This window comes from Zosterops lateralis, assembly GCF_965231275.1.
Source record: "Zosterops lateralis genome assembly, chromosome: 3".
Lineage (NCBI taxonomy): Eukaryota > Metazoa > Chordata > Aves > Passeriformes > Zosteropidae > Zosterops > Zosterops lateralis.
In genome coordinates, this window is record NC_139764.1 from 69,344,189 (window position 1) to 69,365,286 (window position 21,098).

Genomic DNA, 21,098 nt, shown 5'->3' on the forward strand with positions numbered 1-21,098 from the left:
TGTCAAAATATGAGCAATGATGTCTTTTATAATCTTTAAGAAGTACATAATTTTGTCTCCCAGTCCTTGGTAGCTTTCCCATAGCTTTTAGTGAGAGGAAATCCAAGTAGTTATTCTAAATTATTCTATTTAGTTTTTTCTCTCCAGGATAAATCCTGTGAGATTCATCATCTCATTTATGAGATGAGTCTCAGGAGATGAAAAGCACATACAACTTGATTACATATTCCTATTGATCATCTTCCATCCACAACAATAAAAATCATCTCCAAATACAAATCTAACAATATTACTAATTCATTACTACCAGTACTTTTCTTCATTAACTTTTATTGTTTTCAGCATACTTAGCATGTGCAAATACAGCAATTATATGTTGAATAAGAAAAGGTCTTCTCCTTACATTGTAGAATAAATAAAAAGGCACTGCATTAGAGCTGATCAAAGGCTGTTCAGAGATATGGGCTCAAATCTTGCTCTAAATAAGTCTTTATAGCACTAGATAGCTAAGCAAGGTAAACTCAGCATGTACAGCACAAAGTGTGTTTGATTTTCATTTTAAAAAATAAGTAATTTTCAGTATCAGAGAAAGCGTGGTAGGGATGGTTTACCTTGGAGAAATTGTAATGTCGCCTCTGTCTGTCTGTCCAGCCCTCCCTTTTCTTGGAGCTTCTTCCTCCCACTGTTTGTGAAGTGAGAACTGGACTGCAGCATAGCATACAAAACCACAGCAGCACTGGTGGAATTCTGCAGTGAGTCAGGAGCAGTTGTGGGAACAACAAAGCCCTGCTTTCACCCCAGTGGGAGCTTTTCAAAGAAAGGCCAGGTGACCTGTGGGTAACAAGGTCTGGCACAGCCTTCCTGAGACATGGCATGGCCACACACCAGAGCTCTTCACCAGAACTGTTTTTGCTGTAAAGCCTTGCAACAGTTTTCTTACTTAGGAACTTGCACGTTTCCTTTATGAAAAATATAGTAGTATTTGTGAAGAGGAATTTCCAACCATCACCTAAGTGCAGTCCAGTGCTGTGATGAAAGCACACAACAGCTTATCCATCAGAACTATAACATCAATGTGACCAATTGCTTCACTCCAGTTCTTAAATAACTGTCTATATAATTTATTTGTCCTACAGTCCCAAAATATTTCCCTTGCTTTTCTACTTGCTGAAGTACCACCTGTCCTCTTTCTGTCCTATTAATGTCTCCCTTGACATATTTTACAATGCTGTTATCCAGTTTCAATACAAATTTCTGCAGTTCTTGGCAAATTGTAGCAATATGAAATTAAGTATTACAGGGCATAGTGCACCAATTAATTTATTTTCTTAGTATGATTCAGTCGGTACTCTGATATAATGTAACTGAAGAAATTACAACTTTTTTCATCTGCTGGGCTGGAGTTGAGAACTGTGTGAGTATATGTATATGAAAACATGAGACTGTATAAAGATTATGCAATGTTCTTTCTCTTCCACTTGAAATAATGACATGTTCTGGACCCTAATCACTTTAAGTGAATGAATATTTCTTGTGGCTTCATTGGTATCTGGCCTTTAACCTTCAGTGGATTTTCATGTGCAATTTGACAGCTCTGAGATGCTTCTAGAGCAAACAATAATAAAAAAGAAAGGCAGCAATAATATGCTGGCAGTGTAGACAGGGCACTGTGTTCCAGGACAGCAAAACTTGGTTATTTTTATTATATTTCAGTATAAAGGTGGGTGTATGAGTGCATAGGTAAGAGTGATTGATGATTTGAGAAGAGAAATAAGGAGCTGGAGAACTAGGGATAAATATTTCAAGAATATGAATGCAATATGGTATTCTCACTGTGTTGTATTTGAGAAGGTGCTTATGCAGTCAAAAGAGAAATCAGAAAGACAGTGGTTTTTTCATAGGGTTTGCAGCAATTGAAAACTTATGATCAGCAGTGCCAGCATGATTATGGAGCACGTTTGGTACATGTGAGATTTCATGAGCTTGATTGCCTGGTTCCTGAAGTCCATTTAAGTATTTGGAATTGTAGTTTTTAATTTTTCCAAAGACTTGGCCAAATTTGTGTACATTTTCTGTGGAAAGAGAAGATGCAGCCAAATAAATTATGCATCTGTTATTGCCAGAAAGGGAAGATACATAAACAAGTTCTATTTTATACTGTATAGTATTTCTGATTTCTTTCTCATAATTGCTGTTTCACCTAGACACTGTTGCATGGACAGCTTGCTTCAGTCTCTTACAGCTGAAATTTCATTCTGGCTTTTGATATCTATGCAACAAAACCAGTGCAAAAAGTTCAGCTACATTCATAGCTGTTCCAGTAGACAAAATAAATTTTAGCAAAGCTCCAGAATTAGGTGCAGTCAGGAAAGAATCCTGTTTTGTGGACTCTGGTAGGAATTCTGCAGAAATCAAGTTTGTTCTTGAAGATGTCTTATTAGCATAAAGCTGTCTCTCCATCATCACTTGCTTGGGGTTAATGTTGCTTGAATTGGTTGATGTCATTTTATCCCTTCTTAAAATGTGTAGATTGACTCATTCTGGGAAGAAAGAATGAAATTTCTAGACACCTTATATTTTAATAAGGTAAAAATAGATGAAAATTGTTCCAATGGTATAATAATAAGTCTTCTTTTAATTAAAGAACGCATTTTTCTCAGTATCACACCGTATGCCATTTGCATAAAGTGTATATGAATAATAATGACAAAACTTTGCAGACCTCAACAGCACCAAATGCTTGTTACTATGCTGGTATGGTCCCAGAAGCAGCAGTCGTTGCCTTGCTCCAAAAGGTTTATTATCCTTTCCCTGCTGGCAATTCTGTCAACACACCTGGTGTAAGGGACAAGGTCTCTGAGAAGTCTGCTGTCTCCCTTTAGCTATTAGTCTCTTTCCTTGTACATGGCAGGCAATATCCATCTGCTGCATACTTCTGCTTTGTGAAAAGCAAAAGTATTCCTATAAAAAACCATTTTAATGTATGGTATTAATGTCCCTATCCAATTCTGAACATTGTGGGTTCAGGAGGGGAGAGAAGAGCACCTGTGATAACCATACTTTTAATTGCTCACTAACAGAAATGTAGTTACAGCTGTTCAGAATATGACAGGTTTATTTCATAGAATGAGCTATCTGTGTGCAACCAGTATGTTTGGATTTTTTTTTTTTTATCCCCTCTGTATTTTGGATATTTATGAGTATTTCAGAATACACAGTAATTGATATATAAGTATGATATAATATATATATAGTTATAAAATAAACCTCAACCCTATCTGGTACACTGCATTCTGGTAATTCACATTTTATTTTTTAATGCCTTTTTCTCATGCAGTTAGATATGAACAATCTATTCTCTTAACAGGACTGCTCATTTATCAACTGTTCATTCTTCATGGCATAAAAAGGTTACCTTCTTTTTGCTCTCACATAAAAAGGTTCCATGTATTTCAGGTGTCATTAGTACTAGAGATTTAATGTCAAGGTTAGTGCACCTTATCTTTCAGCTACATTGAATACAATTACAGACAAACTCTTCAGAGAGATTTCAGAGAAAAACTGGAAGTAATAAGTCAAGCTAGTGGTCTCAGAATAGCTGAGAGTGCACAGGAGTGGGAATTTTTGTTAATAGTGGTTCAAACTGTCTCCCATAGTCATTACAAATAAAATTATAGACATGCTTCAGTCTTGCAGGGCTGAGAAGCAACTAATAAAATGTAGGAAAAAGTATGTTCATAAAATTAATTGTTAGTAGCTTGTTTCTTGCATTTACCTGTGAGACCTATTTTTTCCCCTTTGTATCTTTTTAGCTGTTTTTAGTGCAAGTGTTTAAATATTTTCCACATAAATAAACCACAGAGTAGTCAAAACTATTTTTAAACCATGATGTGAAATTTCTTATGGAATATATGCATGAGCTGTTATGAGGATACATGTTGTTGAGGGGCTATGGAGCAAATATGGGTAATTCTGGATGGATGGGCACCCTGGATGTTGCCCACAAGTAGTCTGGCTGACACATGCTACCATCATATGGGAAGGAAGGTTGATCATTTCCATAACAAAATACGTGATTTTCTCTATAATCATGTTGCTCATGATTTCTGCTGTGGTGATAGCAAGGTCATCCATCCAGTCTACAAATGAATCCTTTGGTTCATACTTCATCTTTTGAGGGTTTGGTCAGCATGCATTATTCAATTCTGAGTCTTACTGTCTATCTTTGCATTGTGTATCCTACCATCACATTTTCCCAAAGCCATGCTACAGTACCTGCTGCCAAAGCTTTTGATCACCTCCTGTCTTGCCGTGTTTTGACTCTTGTTTACGATACCTAAAACTTGCCCACTTCAGTAAGCCAAAAGGAAAGCTTTCGTGCTAACTCCATTGCAACCTCTTCTTTTGGCTTGCTCTTCTTTCACCCCATCAGTTTTAAATGTCCTATTTTTATCTTTGACTATTAGAAATATAACACATTTGTTTTAAGGAAACAGCGGTTGTTTTGTTGTTTCTAAACCAGTTGCAGTTGTGCAGAGGTGGGCTTTCTTGTGAGCAGTTTTTTTGGAGTTGGCTGCTGGTGTTCATTTTTGAATTAACATTGCAGAATTTAAATGTAGCCTGAATTGCCTGGAAACTTAGTGTGGAAATAACTCTATAAAACTTCTGTATGATGTTTGCTGTGTTCTGTTTAGACCTTTAAATTAGCCTGATGCTCTTTGTGTTGTATAATGAATCAGAGCTTTGTTTTACATTGCACAGGTTTCATATTTGCTGGTGTTTGCCTGAAAAAGTGCCATTTTGTTAGGGTAAATGGTTTTGTCAGTAATAAAATGAATTGTACAAAGGGCAGGTAATAGGATGACCTTTTTGCAAAATATTGTTGTTAACTAAATGTAGCAAACCATTTTTTTACCAGAGTATCTGTTCAGTTGTCATAAGACTGGCTTTGCCTGGAATTAATGAAAGTCTTTTTAATTTTGTAAACCGTTTTTTAAGACTTTATTAAATAAAATTTGCTTTTTGTCTTTCAAATTATTTCAAAACACAGATAGAATTTGTTGGTCAGTTTAACTAGGAATTTTTTAAGTGGATTGTCAGATTTGGAGTGTGCTATTAACATTGGTTTGTATTCTTTAGCCACTGGCTAAGCATTCACTGAGAGGATACAAGAAGTCCAGGTTTGGCTTTCTTGAGAATTTGAAAGGATGCAAAACTACTCCTCTGTCTGAATTTTCAGAAAATTTCTCTAAACACAGGGATATAAAGGACATCTGGGTTAGGAATGCCTGAGTTTGTAATGTTGTTCCCCTCCTGGTAACTTACTTAGCAGAGCAGGATCTGGAGTCCAGGTGTCCCACCTTTCTCTCCCATAATCTCCGGCATACTAACTTTTTTCACTCTTTTGCCATCTGGCTGAATGAATAATTCAAGGTTTTGTGTAATAGCAGAGCAATTCAGCAGGAGTGGCCTAGGTAGGAGGTGTGGAGATGCCCTGGCCTGGAGAGCTGAGTGGCTGCCCAATGGGACACCCAGATTTCCAAGTGATGCACCGGGTGCTTCAAAAGAGGGACTTGGACTGGAAAGACAATTCTCTGCAATCAGGTTGTCAGGTGGCACGTCCAGTACCTAAGTTCTTCCTCTCTTTCACAGTTTCATGATTTCCAAATGCTGGATGTCGCTTGGGGTTTGGGGGACAGTGGCCTGTTTCTAAGCAATAAATGTATCCTTGCTTGTGCTGATAAATTTTTGCTTTTGCCTCATTACATCTTTTCACTCCTGTACCATCTATAAACACAAGAAGGCAGGAAAATAAATGTCTGCAACAGTAATTTTCTAACTGGAAGTCAACATATGCAGCTGACTAGAAAGGTACTTTAAATCATCTTATAGGTGTTTTCTCAGAGATGACACTCTAGTTATTTGAGACAACTGTTTTTTCCACCTGCTGTGAAGGATGAGTTGCCTTTTGGACACTTAAATATTTCCGTGCTGTTAAAGCAGCAGATTGAAAAGCAGATGAGAAAGTTCAAAGCCAAGGCTGAAAGTTCAGTTTCAACTTTTAGTTTTCTGACTTGTTACTTTGTGTCACAACCTAACTGTTGTTCTCAGTTATTAATTAAGAAATACCAAATTTATCCATTTAAAATTGGTTGTCTTTCTTCACAGCAAATGACAATGAATTTCATTCCTTTTATATCCTGTGTTAGATAATAGTTGAGAGAATAATAGATTCTGGGGACCTTTGATCTACCATTACTGTAAAATAAAAATAAAACTTATTTTTTTTTCCCACTGACCATAATGATTATAACCTTGTGTACTAATTTGAATGGGCTTGTGGGGGCAGAGTCTTAAATGAGACAAAAATGAAGGAAAAATTGCTAATGCTGCCACTGTATATCTAATGAGCACTGTGTAATAAACCATAACCTCTTCAACATTTCTGTGGAAAATGGTGTGATTATTTTGGATGGCTGGCCCTCTGTGTACGGCTCATTACCATCTGGCATAATGTGTATTGATATAGCCTGTAATTGTCAACTCTTATTTGACATGCTGCCTTTAATAAATGTGACTTGCATGGCTAGAACCTCCTAATGGTTATATGGAAAACTGTAATTAAATAAAATATGTATGCTTATGTAAAATACACACCCTTATATCCATAAAATAATTTTGTAGAAGGTCTCTGCTTTTCTTTATCTCCTGTTTTTAGTGGGAATATTTGTATGTATTCCCAGGTTAGTACTGCATTACCAGTGTGGACACTTAAATATGCAAAGACAGACATGAATCTTGAATGTAGGTTGTTTCCTTTTGCGGAACTTGCTTCAAATACATTTTGAAATATTTATTTTCTATGCACAGTAAGATAGAATTAATACACCTGTTGTAATAGAACAAGTTCCCTGCCTGATGGTGGTTTTCTGTGCTCCTGCACTGGGAATGCGAGGTAACTCTAATGGGCTGAATGACTCTGGTTTTGGTGTTTCTCCTGAAGAACATGGCTGAAATAAATGCATTTGTAAATCTCAGGGCTGTAGGTATTTATACCTCCTTACAGAAAAATGGGCTTCTGGCCAATGGTAAGTTTTCAGATAGAGGGACGAACATATGCTGCTAAATCAGCTTATGTTTATTATCTGAAAAGTTTCCTTTCCTTGCCTTTACTGTTCATTCATATATAAATAACAAAGACATATCATTCTGGTATTACAAAACATAGGATTTCCCCAACTTGAAGAAATTTTAATATTTTTGCAATGGGTGTTCATCAGGTGTTACCTTCAATGGCAGTGTTGATGGAGAGTCCACTGTTGCTCTTTGTAAGAGATTTTGGAAAGTGCCTTCCATTTTATTCTTTTTGGATTTCCTTAGGTTCAGGCTACTGGTCTTATTTTATGTTTGCTTGATAAGCAGCATATTCTGTTGAATTTGTTTTCTGTAGTATAGATGCTTAAACTTTCTTTAAATATCTGTGACCAAATATACTGATTCAATATCAGCCTTCTCCATGCATAAAATTACTTTTGTTCCTCACTTCACCTGTTTTCTTTGCTTTGACTGTTAGGACAAAAATGTTGAAAAGAGTCATACTTTCTCAAACTCCTCTTGAGAAGTTTTCAGGTGATAATTTTTACTGGTATCAGAAACTCAGGGTTTACAGAAACACTACTTTTGCCAATATTTGCTTAAATCATCTGTGGATCCCACTGGTCTATTTGACCACAGTTGCATTCTGTATTTTAGCTGATTATCTCAGATGATTTGTTCTTTTACCTTCCTTCCACCCTTTTCCAAACTTTGGGTGCTTTCTTCTTGAAAGAGTCTGTAGTCCTGTATGTATGTGGTCTGCATTGAGAGCTTTTGATTGATCTTTTTTTTTGCATTGCATATTTTAACTTGAGTAAAGTGTATTGAACCAGCTCAGTTGACTCTGTATTAAGGATGATTTGCTCTCTTTGCTGTTTATTAACTGTGTTTTTCCTTTTCTGTCACCTTCTCTCCTGAGTGTAAGTTCTCTGGACCTGCTAACTGCAAAATCTTACCCACTGCTGCTGTTCATGACCAGTATTCACTTCTGGGCTAAGAGATATAAACACCTGCTTGTGTAAATATGTTGCCTAAAATACAACGGGCTTTCTGCAGTGCCTTGCCTTTATGCGATTTTGTTTCTGCCTAACCTTACATAATGGATCAATGCAGTTCTTAAAAGTTGTTCTTGATTTTGAGGCTTTTTTAGTATATCTTTTTAAATTGCCTTTGCTCAGCTCCCTGTCCATCTCTGCATTTTCTCACTCAGTCCTTTATCAATTTTCTTCCTTGTCTAGTTTCTCTGATTTGTATTTGTTCCTATCAGTTTTTCAGTTTGTCTGAGCTCGATAGGGAAGGAATTATAGCCGATTCAGCTTTGTCTAAACCAAAATTTTTTTGCTTTTTGTTTAATCAGCTTAGTCTTTTTAATTGGGGATTTGTGGCTTTTTGGTCATATAGCAAAATATTCATAAGGAGTTTCCAAAAAGTATTCACATTTTTCTTTTTAATTTATCTAACTGATTCAGCTTGTTTTATCATTGAAAATATTACTCATGTATAATATATGCCTGTGAATATAATCTGTCATATTTGTAAAGAATGTTTGTATACTGGTTTGGATTATATTGTTTTCATGTAACAAATGTCTTGAACTCACATTCACTTGTACCTAAATTTTTATGATATGAGGTCTTTGTAGCAAATTGAATCTTTCATATAGAGAATTTAGGCTAAATGCAACATTTCTTGAGCTAGCAAAATTCCTTTTAGAAATTCAATCTAGTGTCAATACATTGTCATTATACCCAGGTATTCCCAATATACATTATTGCATGAGCATATTGAACACTGAATGTCTGTATCATTATTTACAAAATGGGAGAAGTAGGTCTTTGAAAAAGTAAACATCTTAGCTTGTGCTATTACTTGATGAAGTACTTAATATAGTCTACATAGCTGTTCATATTATAGCAGATACCAACTGGAATTTCAACCTGCCTTTTATTAGAAGTTTAAATCTTGATAATTGCCTTATAAAAACACAATATTGCATTTGACAGCTTTACTTCATTTTGGAAATGTGAATCCTCCCATAGGGATAACCAGTGATTTTAAAATGTGATTATGATATGTGATTTTATAAATTTGACAATATGCTTATAAATTAGTAGCTCTAAATTTTATTATTGATTTTTGGCATCAGTGTTCAAGTAATCCAAGAAGTCTTTTTCCAGATAACTTTTTCTTTCTATCTTTAGGTGAATACTCACTTTTTTTTCCTTTGGCTTGATCAGTTAGGTTAAGCTAGCCATCCTTCCTTTAAAAAATAAAAAAAGCCATAAAACCTAAGCTATAAAGCTGGGGTTTTTTTTACAATACTTATGTAAGTACTAGCTCATGTCTCAAGTCTGTTTCTTCTCTAGCAGTGTAGGAAGGATCTCTGAGAACAGGAAAAGTAATTGATACCTCCCTTTTTAACAGTTTCTAGCGCTTATGAAATCTGTAATAACTGAAATAAGATCCGAAACTATTTAAGCTTCACATATCCTGGTTTGTGGGCATTAAAAAACATACCTAGGCCTGCCACCCCGTATCACTGTTCTTTTAATACCTGTCCCTTGCAAAATGTCCTTTGTATTCTTCTTGCTAACAAAGTCCCAACATGACAAGATCTGTCTGTATAGCAAGTGTATCTGGATTCTTACCATGTCAGCCCAGCCTGCTTGTTCCTCATTGTTCACACAGCTGCACTGTCACTGGATCTTACAGTAGCTGGGTACTTCTTACTGAGCAGATTTCCTCTTGATATTCCCTTCTTTATTGGACCCAGCCTGCGTGCCTGCCTCTGGGAACTGGAAAACATCTCTTTGACTTAGTGATTCAGGTGGTATTCTCCTGGCTTTTCAGATTAACACTTCTTCCTTTTAAACTGAGCTTGAGGTAGTGATCCATACCAGGATCTGTCTGGATTCTCTCACCTATTTTCCATAATTGATGCTTTTGTTTCCAGGCTGGGACTGTTTTTCTTTTAGGCTGTGTGACTTGAAGTATGCCATGATAAGGCCATCCAACCCAAGAAAAATGTGCTATAGGTTGTGATCACTGTTCTTTGGTCACTGATGCTGATTGTAGGAGTAAGCCAGACACAAGTTCAGCACTTAGAGCTTTGTTTTTTTAGGGATGATGGTGCAAATGTAGATTCTTGCCATCTGGTATGGGTAGCTGGCTCTCAGGCTGGAGGGCTCCTGGCTATGCCATGGTGACACCGTGGTGGCCGTGTTGGCACATTGGTGGCACCAGTCAGAAACTGATACAAGTTGGTTCACTTCTATGTTGCTGGAGTACAAAGTGGAATTGGTTGTTCTGGAGTAACCCTAACAGTAAAGCCAAGACCTGCAAAAATGCTTCTTCTAAAAATTCCTGCACTAAAGAAGGGAACAGGACCCTGACTTCAAGTCAAGCTTCTCACTCTCCACTGCCAGCTACCTACAATGCTTAGGGAAATTGGCTTGCCAAGTTCAAGTGAATGTCTGCCCACTAAAAATCAGAAAACATTTTCAAATCCCATAATGGGCTGAGGGAAGACCTCACTAAGACAAAATACAGAAAAGAACCTAAGCAATAATCAGTGGTAGGGGCGACGGAGAGTGAAAATTTAAGATATTTTCAAAAATAAATAAAGAAAAATTCATTAAGGAACACTGGTAGAAATTTTGCTTCAAAAACTTTGTGATACTAGAAAGGGAAGGTGATTAAAGAGGTAGGATATGTAGTCAGTTTTAAAATAAACTGGTTGTTAGGAATGCAGTTAAACAGCACACTCAAAAAACTTTATAGACCTGATGTCTTTCAGCTTGATTTATCCCTCAGGTGGAAGACATTCCTATGTCTTAAAACCAAGATAGAAGGAACCACAGAAGTCTTGGTCTTTAACCTTATTAAAGGATAGGAGTGGGTAGATATTTTCTGCTGATTAACAGATACATGAGTCAGGTAATGTGGTGAATATTTGGTGCTCTCCTCAAATCTGCTGCTTTACCCTGAAAATTTTCCCTGTTAGTGAAATCACAGCATCTGCCACACATGTTGAGTGGCTTAACCACCTGCACCCCTGCCATTTAATTTCTTATAAAAGAGGCTGTACACAGAAGATGGAAATGAGGCTTCCCGTCACCATGATGCTATTTGTTACTCACTGCATTGTTCCTCTAATCATGGTTTATTAACCATGGCATTGACTTTGACAGGTGAATAGGAAAAAGCACTGTAAAAATCACTGTCCTTTCTTGCTGTGTAACTAAGTGAATGGTCTTGGTGCAGCACCACCCAGTACTCAGAGCATACAGGATCAACTTGAATGTAATTTAAGTACCTTCTTGTCTTCATAGAACTTTTCTTTGTGTTCACTGTTCACAAAAAAAGTAAAATCAGATACCAAGTGCTGCCCAAATAAATAGTCAGTACCTGAAATAATTACTTTGATTCTTTGGTTAAAGCTTTCTCATATGTAATTTTCCATTAAAGACACTATTTCTTTTTATTTCAAATTCATAGGTGTATGTATATAAAGATTATTATAGTTGTCACTGAAATGGAATGGATGCTGATATTTTTAATTTTTTTTTATCCTGAATGTAAGTCTTTTCATTGAAATTAATCCTTTTTGTATTGAAGGGAAACTATTGAATTGACAATCACAAAGAAAATGTTCAAATCTTGGGTGTGTACTGTTAGTCATTTTAATTCAAAGCTTCAATGATAAGAGTTCTTAAAGAATTCTTGATCTATCAGTTTCATTATCTTTGTTCATTGCAGTTGCTTCAGAAATTTTCAAATATGGTTTTTAATGGCTAATTTAAGTCTTTGGCCCATTTCTGTGAAATATCATGCCTAAAAATGACATTTTAATTATTATATATTTCTTTGCATAACCTGTCATCCCTTGAGAAGCACAGTGTAGTTCTGATGGTTAGCTGGTGAAGAAAGGTAAACTAACTCAAGTTCAATACATCTATACTGTTTAATATGTCTCATTTATCATATGTTTTACAGAATTCTCTTATTTCTTTTTAGAGTAGGACTTGAAATTAGGAACTTTGGTGGTGGTTTGCAGGGAGTTCCTGCTTCAGAGGTGAAAGCCGTTGGAAGTGTATTAGCATTTGGTGATAAAGCTTTCCTGATTATTAGCACACTTCCTTTTAAAAACTCTGTGTGTTTAGATATGTTGACTCTTTTCTCAGTACTACCTTGTACCAAGGTAAGTGCAGGTAATTTTTGAGGCAGACACTTCTCTTTTTTTTGTGACTGTGGGCTCTGGAGTGAAAACAGGATGGAAGCAGTCAGTTTGTCATCCCATTGCCCTGTTTCTAAGTCCAGTAGTGCTAAAACATTATTTTTTGCATGTTGAGATCGGCTGCTTTCAAATACAAAATTATTTAATCTGAATTGTGTTCCAGATGGAGAAAGCTGTGCATAGTATTTCTTCAGCCACTTAGCAGTAACTTCATAACAGCAGTGTTTATTTGTTGGATACTGGTCTTTACAGGGAGGATCACATCAGAGGCCCTCCTGTATCTGCAGCACTGTGGACTTGTTATTGTTCCTGGGTGTTCTAGAGATCATCACAAAAAGCATTAAAAAATGGATTGTCTGAGATTTCTGCAATAGCATTGATTCTTGTATTTTTAGTCTGCTAGGGAGAGAGAGTGGAAGAGCAGTATGTAAGACCAGAATTAGACATAGATTATCTGCCTAATATGGTTCTTGTTAGCACAAATAATGTGAATATTATTTGAAGAACAAACGGATTATAGAAAAAGAAATGAAAACATCCAGATCCCAAGCATTTGGAAAGCATGACACTGATGTATTTGTGTAACCTTTTCACGAAGAGCGATGCTGAAGTCGAAGAGGGGATTTTGATTTCCTTCATTAAAAGCTTATTAAATGAAGAAATAGGACAGTCGTTGTTTTGCTTCAATAGTTGGGGGTCACAGAGGCAGGCCTGGTCTCCTCAGGATATTAATGCCTGCTTTCAGCTGGGGGAAATGAGCCGTCCCTGAGTTAGCTGCAGCTTTATGTGCTCGTCACTAGGGATCCCCATATGTCCTGGGATCTGCGGCAGTCAGAAATGGCAGAGCTCAGCAGCGGGGAGCAGAGGGCTCTCATTGCTATTCATAACAGGTAGCTCGGCTCAATCTGCCCAGAGCAAGTCTGTTTAATGTTGATCAGCTGTCCATCTGATAAACCGAATTGATACGGACATTTCCTCCGAGGGCTGCCCTGACAATGACAGCAGGAGCATCGGGATGTCTTGCTAGTCTTTTTCTCCGAGCTTGAAAATTTATTAACCCTTTGTTAGAGCCGAGCCAAGCATGATTACAATACTGTGACTGGGTTGTGTGAATTTCTCTCTCTCATCTTTGAAAAGCAGCCTCAGCCTTCAAATTTATTGTCTTCTTGGAGAATGACTGTTTGCTTTTTGGATTGGTTTTGTCTGCATGGAGCCAACAATTTGTGAATTATAAAGGCAGCTTTTAAAACAGCTTAGGTTTTTTGTGCGTGGCAAAATACCTCGGGAACCTCTATTTATCCTCTCTCTCCAGCTCATCTGCCTTTTGTGTGCCTGCCCAGGTCGTATGACTATCCCAGCTCTTCTCCCTTGCTATTTAGCACAGACCTCTGCCCTGAAACAGGTGGTGCTAGGGCTGTTCACAGGTCGCATATATTTGGGGCAGAAGGTGACTTTAGATTAATATGGTTTGGGGCAGTTGGAACAGAAGTGCAGTGTGCAGAGGAAACAGAATTCATTTGCTCAGCACAGTGCTAGTACTGAAGCAGAATCTAATCTGAGCATGTATCAGCAGGTGTATTTGTACACGAAGGTATGGAAGAGATTGATTACTCAATCAATCAGTGCTTGGCCACTTCTGAATTAGCACAGAGAACATAACATGCCTTTGTACTATGTTGTAATTAATTAGAACTTAAGACCTTTGGTCATCTGTTCAGTTGAGGGCATGGATTGCATTTTTGTTCATACGTGAAATCTCCATGGCATAAAGGGAACTGCTTGAGTCAGAAAAGATGTGAATGTCCTGAAGATTTTGTAAGAATGAATCCTGTGTGTTGTTAGCGTTAAAAAGATGCTAAATACATTGCTGTATTTCCCATCCCCTTGTCCCTGCTCAGTTGTTATGTCTGTCCAACACCCCATTGTCGTTCTGAGCTAAGGTGACATCTCTGGGCTCCTTGGAGTGACAGTCACTGTTGGGGGCTACAGGGTTGAATTGTGGGAGAAGGGAGGGAGGAGAAGGCTATACTTTTCTTGCCTTTTCCAAAAAATTAAAATAGAGAGCAAGCCTCTATGGAATAACCTCTGTGGTAAGCCTCTCGTAGGGATTCGTAACCCCCAAACCCAGAATGTATCACACACTATGTCTTGAAGTAAGAAGTGACTTGTAAAACCATCCAATAAAATTGACCCCTTTGCTAGACAGTCACCTTTGCTGCTTCTGACTAAAACCACCAGTGAAATACCATTAGTACACAGTTCTAAAACATTCAACTGTTTTTCCTCTCCTGCCTGAACCCTTCTCTTTTGGTAGTATTGAGCTGCAAGGTGTTCTGTTATCAATTTAACTCTAATTTGAGCAGTCATTGACTGCAACATTCTTACGTTGTTTGGATTGGCTTGCTCAAGACTCCCCTGCTTATATGTCCTTTGTTTCTTTCCATCATTACTTTCTACTTGACATTTTCTTCATGTCACTGTCCCTCAAGCTTCTGGTAGACAAAATAGAAAAAGAAAGCACCATGAGGACTATATTGATTGTTTTGCTTTATTTTGTGAAAGAATTCAAACAAAGGGCAGCATTCTCCCAGGTGGAACTTGTGGTACCTGTGGCTTGCCTGGAAATACTTAGTGACAGTTCTCTGTGTTTAACACCTCCTGGTTGTGTACTTCTAGAAGTACATAGAAGAACTACATGATAATTAATAAAATACCTGCTTAACATATGTGGTTGTTTGTTTATTTCCACTAACAATCTCTGTTCTGTTCATAGCATCAAACATAATTGTGCTTTTTCTTTCTTTCAGTCAAAGAAGTCTGGCTGAGATTACAGAGCTGATCCATACTGCCTTTCTGGTGCACCGTGGCATAGTAAACATTGGTGAGCTCAAGTCCTGTGATGGCCCACTGAAGGATATGCAGTTTGGGAATAAAATGGCTGTTTTGAGTGGAGATTTTCTTCTAGCAAATGCTTGCACAAGCCTTGCACAATTGCAAAATACCAAGGTAAAAAGAAAAAAATTCCTCTACTGCCAAAGTGAATAAATATTAGCAAGTATTTTGAAAGAGAGGCCCCCTAAAAAAAATCAGCAGTTATATATGTATGTATGGAGCATCATTTAAAAATTGGCATGCTTACGTTATAGCTGTATATTTGAAAGGCTGCTGCTGCTGTGAACATGTTTACCACTCTACTATGGAATTACGGTGGTGGGGTCTTTTGTACACATTCTGAAGCACTGTAGTAATGGATGGGTGGTTAATTTGGTGACTTTAAGGCATATGCAGTGGCATCTTCATGACATGTCAGGCTACAACACCTCTGATAAACTGCCAGCTAAGGACATGTTCTGTCTATTATTTTCTTTTATTTTGTACTTTGTGAAAGGTTTTCTGTCTTAGTTTGGGGAGCAAAAGGCTTTACTGCTTTGTCTCAGGTGACTTTTTGCTTTTAATATTGTTAGGAATTTGTATGTGCCTGAATACTGGATTGTCTTACTAACATGAATAAACTGACTTCTAAAGGACAGCTGCAATCCAGCTGCTTAGCCAAACTGTTTGAAACTTTACAGGGAGATGTTTTTAATGAGAAACAAGTTGTGTATATGTATTATCTTAGAAAATGAGACTGATGGAGACATTAAGAGATCCTCTCTCTAGCGATTTCTTCTTTTAGCCAGATAGGATGAGCTACACAAAATCATTCTTGACCCGCATTTATCAAGCTTGTTCTTAAAACCTCCTGTGGTGGAGAGAGATTCCTGGGCATCCCTGTGCCAACCCAGTCTAACACCTAACTGCATGTATGGCTGATGAGCTAAGTGTGCCATTCCAGTGGAAACAGGAAAAAGTACTCTTGCAGAGGTGCTTTTCATACATTTGAAGATTGCTGCCATGTTGTAATGTAAAATAAATGTTTGTCATGTGCAATTGTCAATAATCAGCATAATTGTAATTAGGAGCCTAAGGAGTCTGCTTTTTCTCCTGGTGGTAGCTGAGTATTTCTGTACTCCTTTGATCATAAGTATGACAGTTTCTCTCAGAAGTGGTGTCATTTTCTAACACAGAGCTGAGATTCAAGAGAAGAGACAGAAAATTAGATGTCAATCTACTGGAGTAGTGGGTTAAGCCATTATGGGGCTAACTTGTAGTAAGTATTAGAAAAAAAAATTAAATAGTGCATACCATAACCAAAATGGGGTGTAATTGATTTTAGTAATTTTTATAAATTTGTATTGGTTCATTTTTTTAGTACCCTGGAAGTTTCTCAAGACAGACCAAAGGATTTAACCCTGCATCAATTTTCTGTTTCAACATAAGAGGAAACTTTTACAAAATGTAGCAACTATTACTTTGTATTTAGTACATCATTAAGTATTGCAGCAGGAATGTATAATCCCTGAAGACTTGCCAGGAAACAAGCCTACAGAGAAATGAAGCACAAGTGCAAAGAAATACTTTTTTTTTAAAGCAATCATTATACTGCATGTTGGAAAATTCTGCCAAAACATTTTAGCACTTTTTTTCATTTTTCTGACATCTAAATACTTTCATAGCTTCTACATACGATAAGTGGGATGCCATTATGGAAACTGATTGACTTAGTAAATTATTCTTTTTCATACATCTAACCGTACTAGCAAAGTTAGAAAAATCGAAGTACTAGCTATAGAAATCTCTTGACAGGTGCAATGATTTAAACATACTGTATTTATTCTTTTGTAAATGATGAATTTTCAAATCTGGCATCTGTTTTTTAGCAGTGTGAAATAACTGTGACTTTTTTTCTTCATAATGTTTTGTGTTCTTTGATGTAAAAAGTAAAAATCACAGTACTGCTTTTTTTGCTGGCATTTAGCAAATTGGCTAATGAAATGAGCAGCATTTTATCGTGCATGGTACTGACCGTGGTAGCTATAACCTCCATAGACATGCATGGCTATTGTATAGACCAGAATTTAAATTAAAAGGGGTTTTAACATAACTGAACTCACTGCTACCAGGATAATTTTATTGTGCTGTTAAATTCTTGTCTGAGCTTGTGTATGATGCATTTATCTCTCTGCTTCTCTCGGGGCTGACAATTAGACGTGAAATTCTGTAGTCATAATGAAATGCAGAGCTATTTTATAATTGCCAAGGGTAAAATTAGCAAAGTCAATTATTTTCCCTTAGGCTTTTCCCTGTAGATATTAAAAGGCTGCAAGGTAATTGCCTTAGGTAACACTTTGATTTTTAAATAACATTAAATATAGGAATTGTTGTTGTTAATTCATAGTAATTTTCTTCTTCTTACTACTGTTATAGAATATAACTGTAATGATGTTAACAGGAATCAAGGCTCAGGGTTTGTGTTTTTGGGGTTTTCTTTTAAACTAGTGCTCATACCTCTCATAAGTTTGCTAAAGTTATGCCAAAGAAGGTTTCGGGATGGTGTTTTGGGTTTTATGGCTTTTTATCTCTGAGGTGCAAGGACTCTAGAGCTCTTGAAATGTCAGTTAGAAAGCCTCCTGTAAGGTAAACTCTGCTGTTGTGCTATTACAAAATCATTGCAAATTTTGTTTTTTGAACACATAACAATGCAGAGGAAAGCATTCCCATTTTCTGCTTTGTGAAATCATGACACATTAATTATGAATACAAAGTTGGTATCAACTGAGGCTTAAAATGTTGAAGGGCAGACGCATGTGTGTGCTACAGTTTTGTAATCATGGCAAAGTTCTACATTTTTTATGTTAATACAAACTGTTGAGAATGAACACTAATTTATTCAAATGCCTTTATAGTACATTAGATTGATCAGTTCACATGTGTTAACAATTCTTTCGTACATTCATGTTAACTTTTTGATCACCTTATATAAACTAACCTTTTGGTGGCTCTTCTTGGCCTGCTGATTGCAGTGATGAATTATGTTGTTGATTGAAAATTATATGGATAAAATTTTACTTCAGAGCTGCATCCTGTAGCAGGTTGTTTATTGCTAATGCATGGATTTTAGAACAGAACTGAGCTCAAAGATGAATTGGTTTAGGATCTTTTAGTAGTTGTTTTATCAACAGTGGTATGGTGAATCTTTGGCAAGGAAGGGGATGTTTGTGTTTTGCTACTTAGCTAACAGTGCAGTTGCGTGTGGTAATGTGGTGACTTATTGGGTTGGAGGGTATTTATATGGGATGGCAAGGTTATTTTGGTAGGTTTTCTCATTTTGAGGTTGCAATGCTCTGATACTAGGATCGTGATAAGATATATGTAATATATATGTGGAATTGTAAATATGTAGATGTGGGAGTGAAGGAAAAGTAAATCATGTTTGCCTAACAAAATAGGGTACCTCCCAACTATCCTGTGGGATATGTGACCATAAGCAGTTTTAAATAAATGTGCTAATAAATTATTAAGAAGTGTAAAACAATCTGTTTAATGGGTGGTTCTTTGTTGCCATCTGAAGACAGTGTGTCTTTAACAATTGTTATCTTGTTTGCCGAGCCAAAGATGTGGGAATGAAACTGCTAAAAGCAAGTCTTTTGAATGAAAGTCTTTCTTTGACTCTGGTAGCAAAAAGTGTTAGCTTTGTCTTTGATTTCTGCTGAGTAACCTGCACTTCCTGTAATATTTTTAGGCTGGCATTCAGATGCAAACATAGCAAAAGTAACTGACATTAATTGGCATTTTTGTCACCTGCCATGTGGGTGTGGGATATGGGCATTTTACACAAGTGAAGTAGGGATACTGACCATGATATTATCAACTAATGTGCTTTTTCAGTGTTTATAACAGAGAAGTTGGAAGAAGTCTGTCACAGCATTAAAGCTGTTGCTTCCTTGAGCATCTGAATCATCAGTTGTCTTACGAAACTATAGAGCAAGTGCTTAAAAGACATAATTAAAACCAGTTTTGATGCTCTTACACTCTAAAGAGAGTGATACATAGAACTTCAGAAGACTGAAATTATGCATTTTAGTGTAATGACTAGAAAATTATAAAATAAACTGCAAATGCATTTCTTGCAACTTCATAAACTGATTAGAAGGCATCCCTTTGCATTTAAAGAAAGAAAATACACAAACCAGCCAAATAACCAAAACAAAATCACCAAACCCGAACATATACAGAACAAAAAATAAACCTCTCCAAAAGAAGAAAATCTTATCCCAAAAACCTGAAGTACGTGTTATGGAAGTGTTCTCTCTAGTACTTACTGAAATCTTAAGAATTGACTCAATTTTCCCCACTGTAATTCAGTAAATTCTTCTTGAAATGATTAAACTCTTCACAGAAACACTTCAAAATCTACAGGCTGAAAGCTTGGAATTGGATTTAAGAATCTTGTCTGTCAATGCAGAGCTCTGCCAGAAGACCACATTGTAGAACATTGTTTTATTAAGTATTATTTGTTCATAAATAAACAGTAGCACAGATGTAGTACTTATATAGTGGTTCAATTTCCTTATGTTAAGTTTATGTATTCCTAAAGGCATAAGTGTGTTGTTTATCAAATAAGCCTTGTGTTTACATAAACATCAATAAGTTACTCATTTAAGTCTTCCTCCGTCTTCCTGTTGCACCCACCGGAAAGTGCCCTGCACTTCACATAAAAACTTTATCATGAGTTATGGTTTCTACTTCTGTAGCGTCAGTTGTGGTCCTATGGGGAAGGCTCAGTTTGGAATTTAGGCAACTTGGTTCCTTGGTGTCCAGTGAAGGATACAGAGAATATCCTCTTTCTGAAATTACACCAGTTGCTCTTTTGATGTAAATTGACATTTTGGGGCATTGACAAACAAGTCAGGTAGAATTTACAATTTTAGTTTTTACATGTCATTTAACAAAGGTGTTACTTGTATCAAACTTTTTCTTTCCCTGAAAATTTCAAGAGAAGAACATAAACTTGTAAAAAAGACCCATCACGAATCTGCCAAGAAATACCCTCTTTTAATGGAAACTAAATGTTAATAGTTGCCAGTGTAAAGGCAACCATTAGCAGCTACTGAGTTGTAATAGATTCAAATTACCATCCCTCAGAACAGTGCCTCATTTTGTGAGAGGTAAGTAGAAGGTCCTCCTTCATAAATCTAGTTGAGATGAGTTATTTTCAGAGAAATGAAAGTTATTTTCAAAGATATTCTTCTTTGTTATCTCTGATGGAATATATGAACCATAAATATCTGCTAAGTATATTGACAGCATATATTTTTATTATCTTTTATGTAAAGAGAGACCTTCATAATCTGAATTTTCCTACTGGGATTCAGTAACTTTATTGGTCAAAAAAAGCGTGATGAAAAAATCATGGAGAAACGTTGAGAACCAGAAGTAACATGTTTGGTCCCAGTTACAGTATTCATTCATGTAGAAAACTGAAGCTGGTGATAAAACCTTTCTCAAAATTTTTATGTATTTTTAATTATTTTTAACTCTGCCTTTGCTCGCATATTGACTTTCTTTTTCTTCCCTAATACAAGCTGCTGCTGGAGATGAGTATCTGTAAAATTATCAACTTACAGAGCAGCTAGGTGACAGGAATTTGGTAAGAAGCAGGAATCAGATTAGATCAAATTAGATTAAGTTTTGATAGTGATCTTATCTTCTTTAGGGAAAAAAAAAAGAAAAGCCTTCAAATTTTTATGTAGAGAGCTGAATACAGCGTTTTTCTGAAGCATTTTATCATGTGTCTCTTGCTATACCTTCCCCTGAGGCACTGTTTGATGATGATGTACTGGACAAGGTAGGGAGTAGGATAGTATCTATATTGTTGAGTATTTTT

The 21,098-nt window shown here is 36.5% G+C and overlaps 1 protein-coding gene across 1 annotated transcript in view; it reads left to right on the forward strand.

The window, feature by feature from the left end:
* The window catches only part of PDSS2 (decaprenyl diphosphate synthase subunit 2), a gene marked incomplete at its 5' end in the record, with an annotated part of 113,405 nt that overhangs the window by 54,624 nt on the left and 37,683 nt on the right, over positions 1 to 21,098 (forward strand). The window contains one exon of the mRNA XM_083857722.1: positions 15,139 to 15,337. Within this exon, the coding sequence (XP_083713848.1) occupies positions 15,139 to 15,337 (199 nt within the window). The remainder of the gene's footprint in view (positions 1 to 15,138; positions 15,338 to 21,098) is intronic.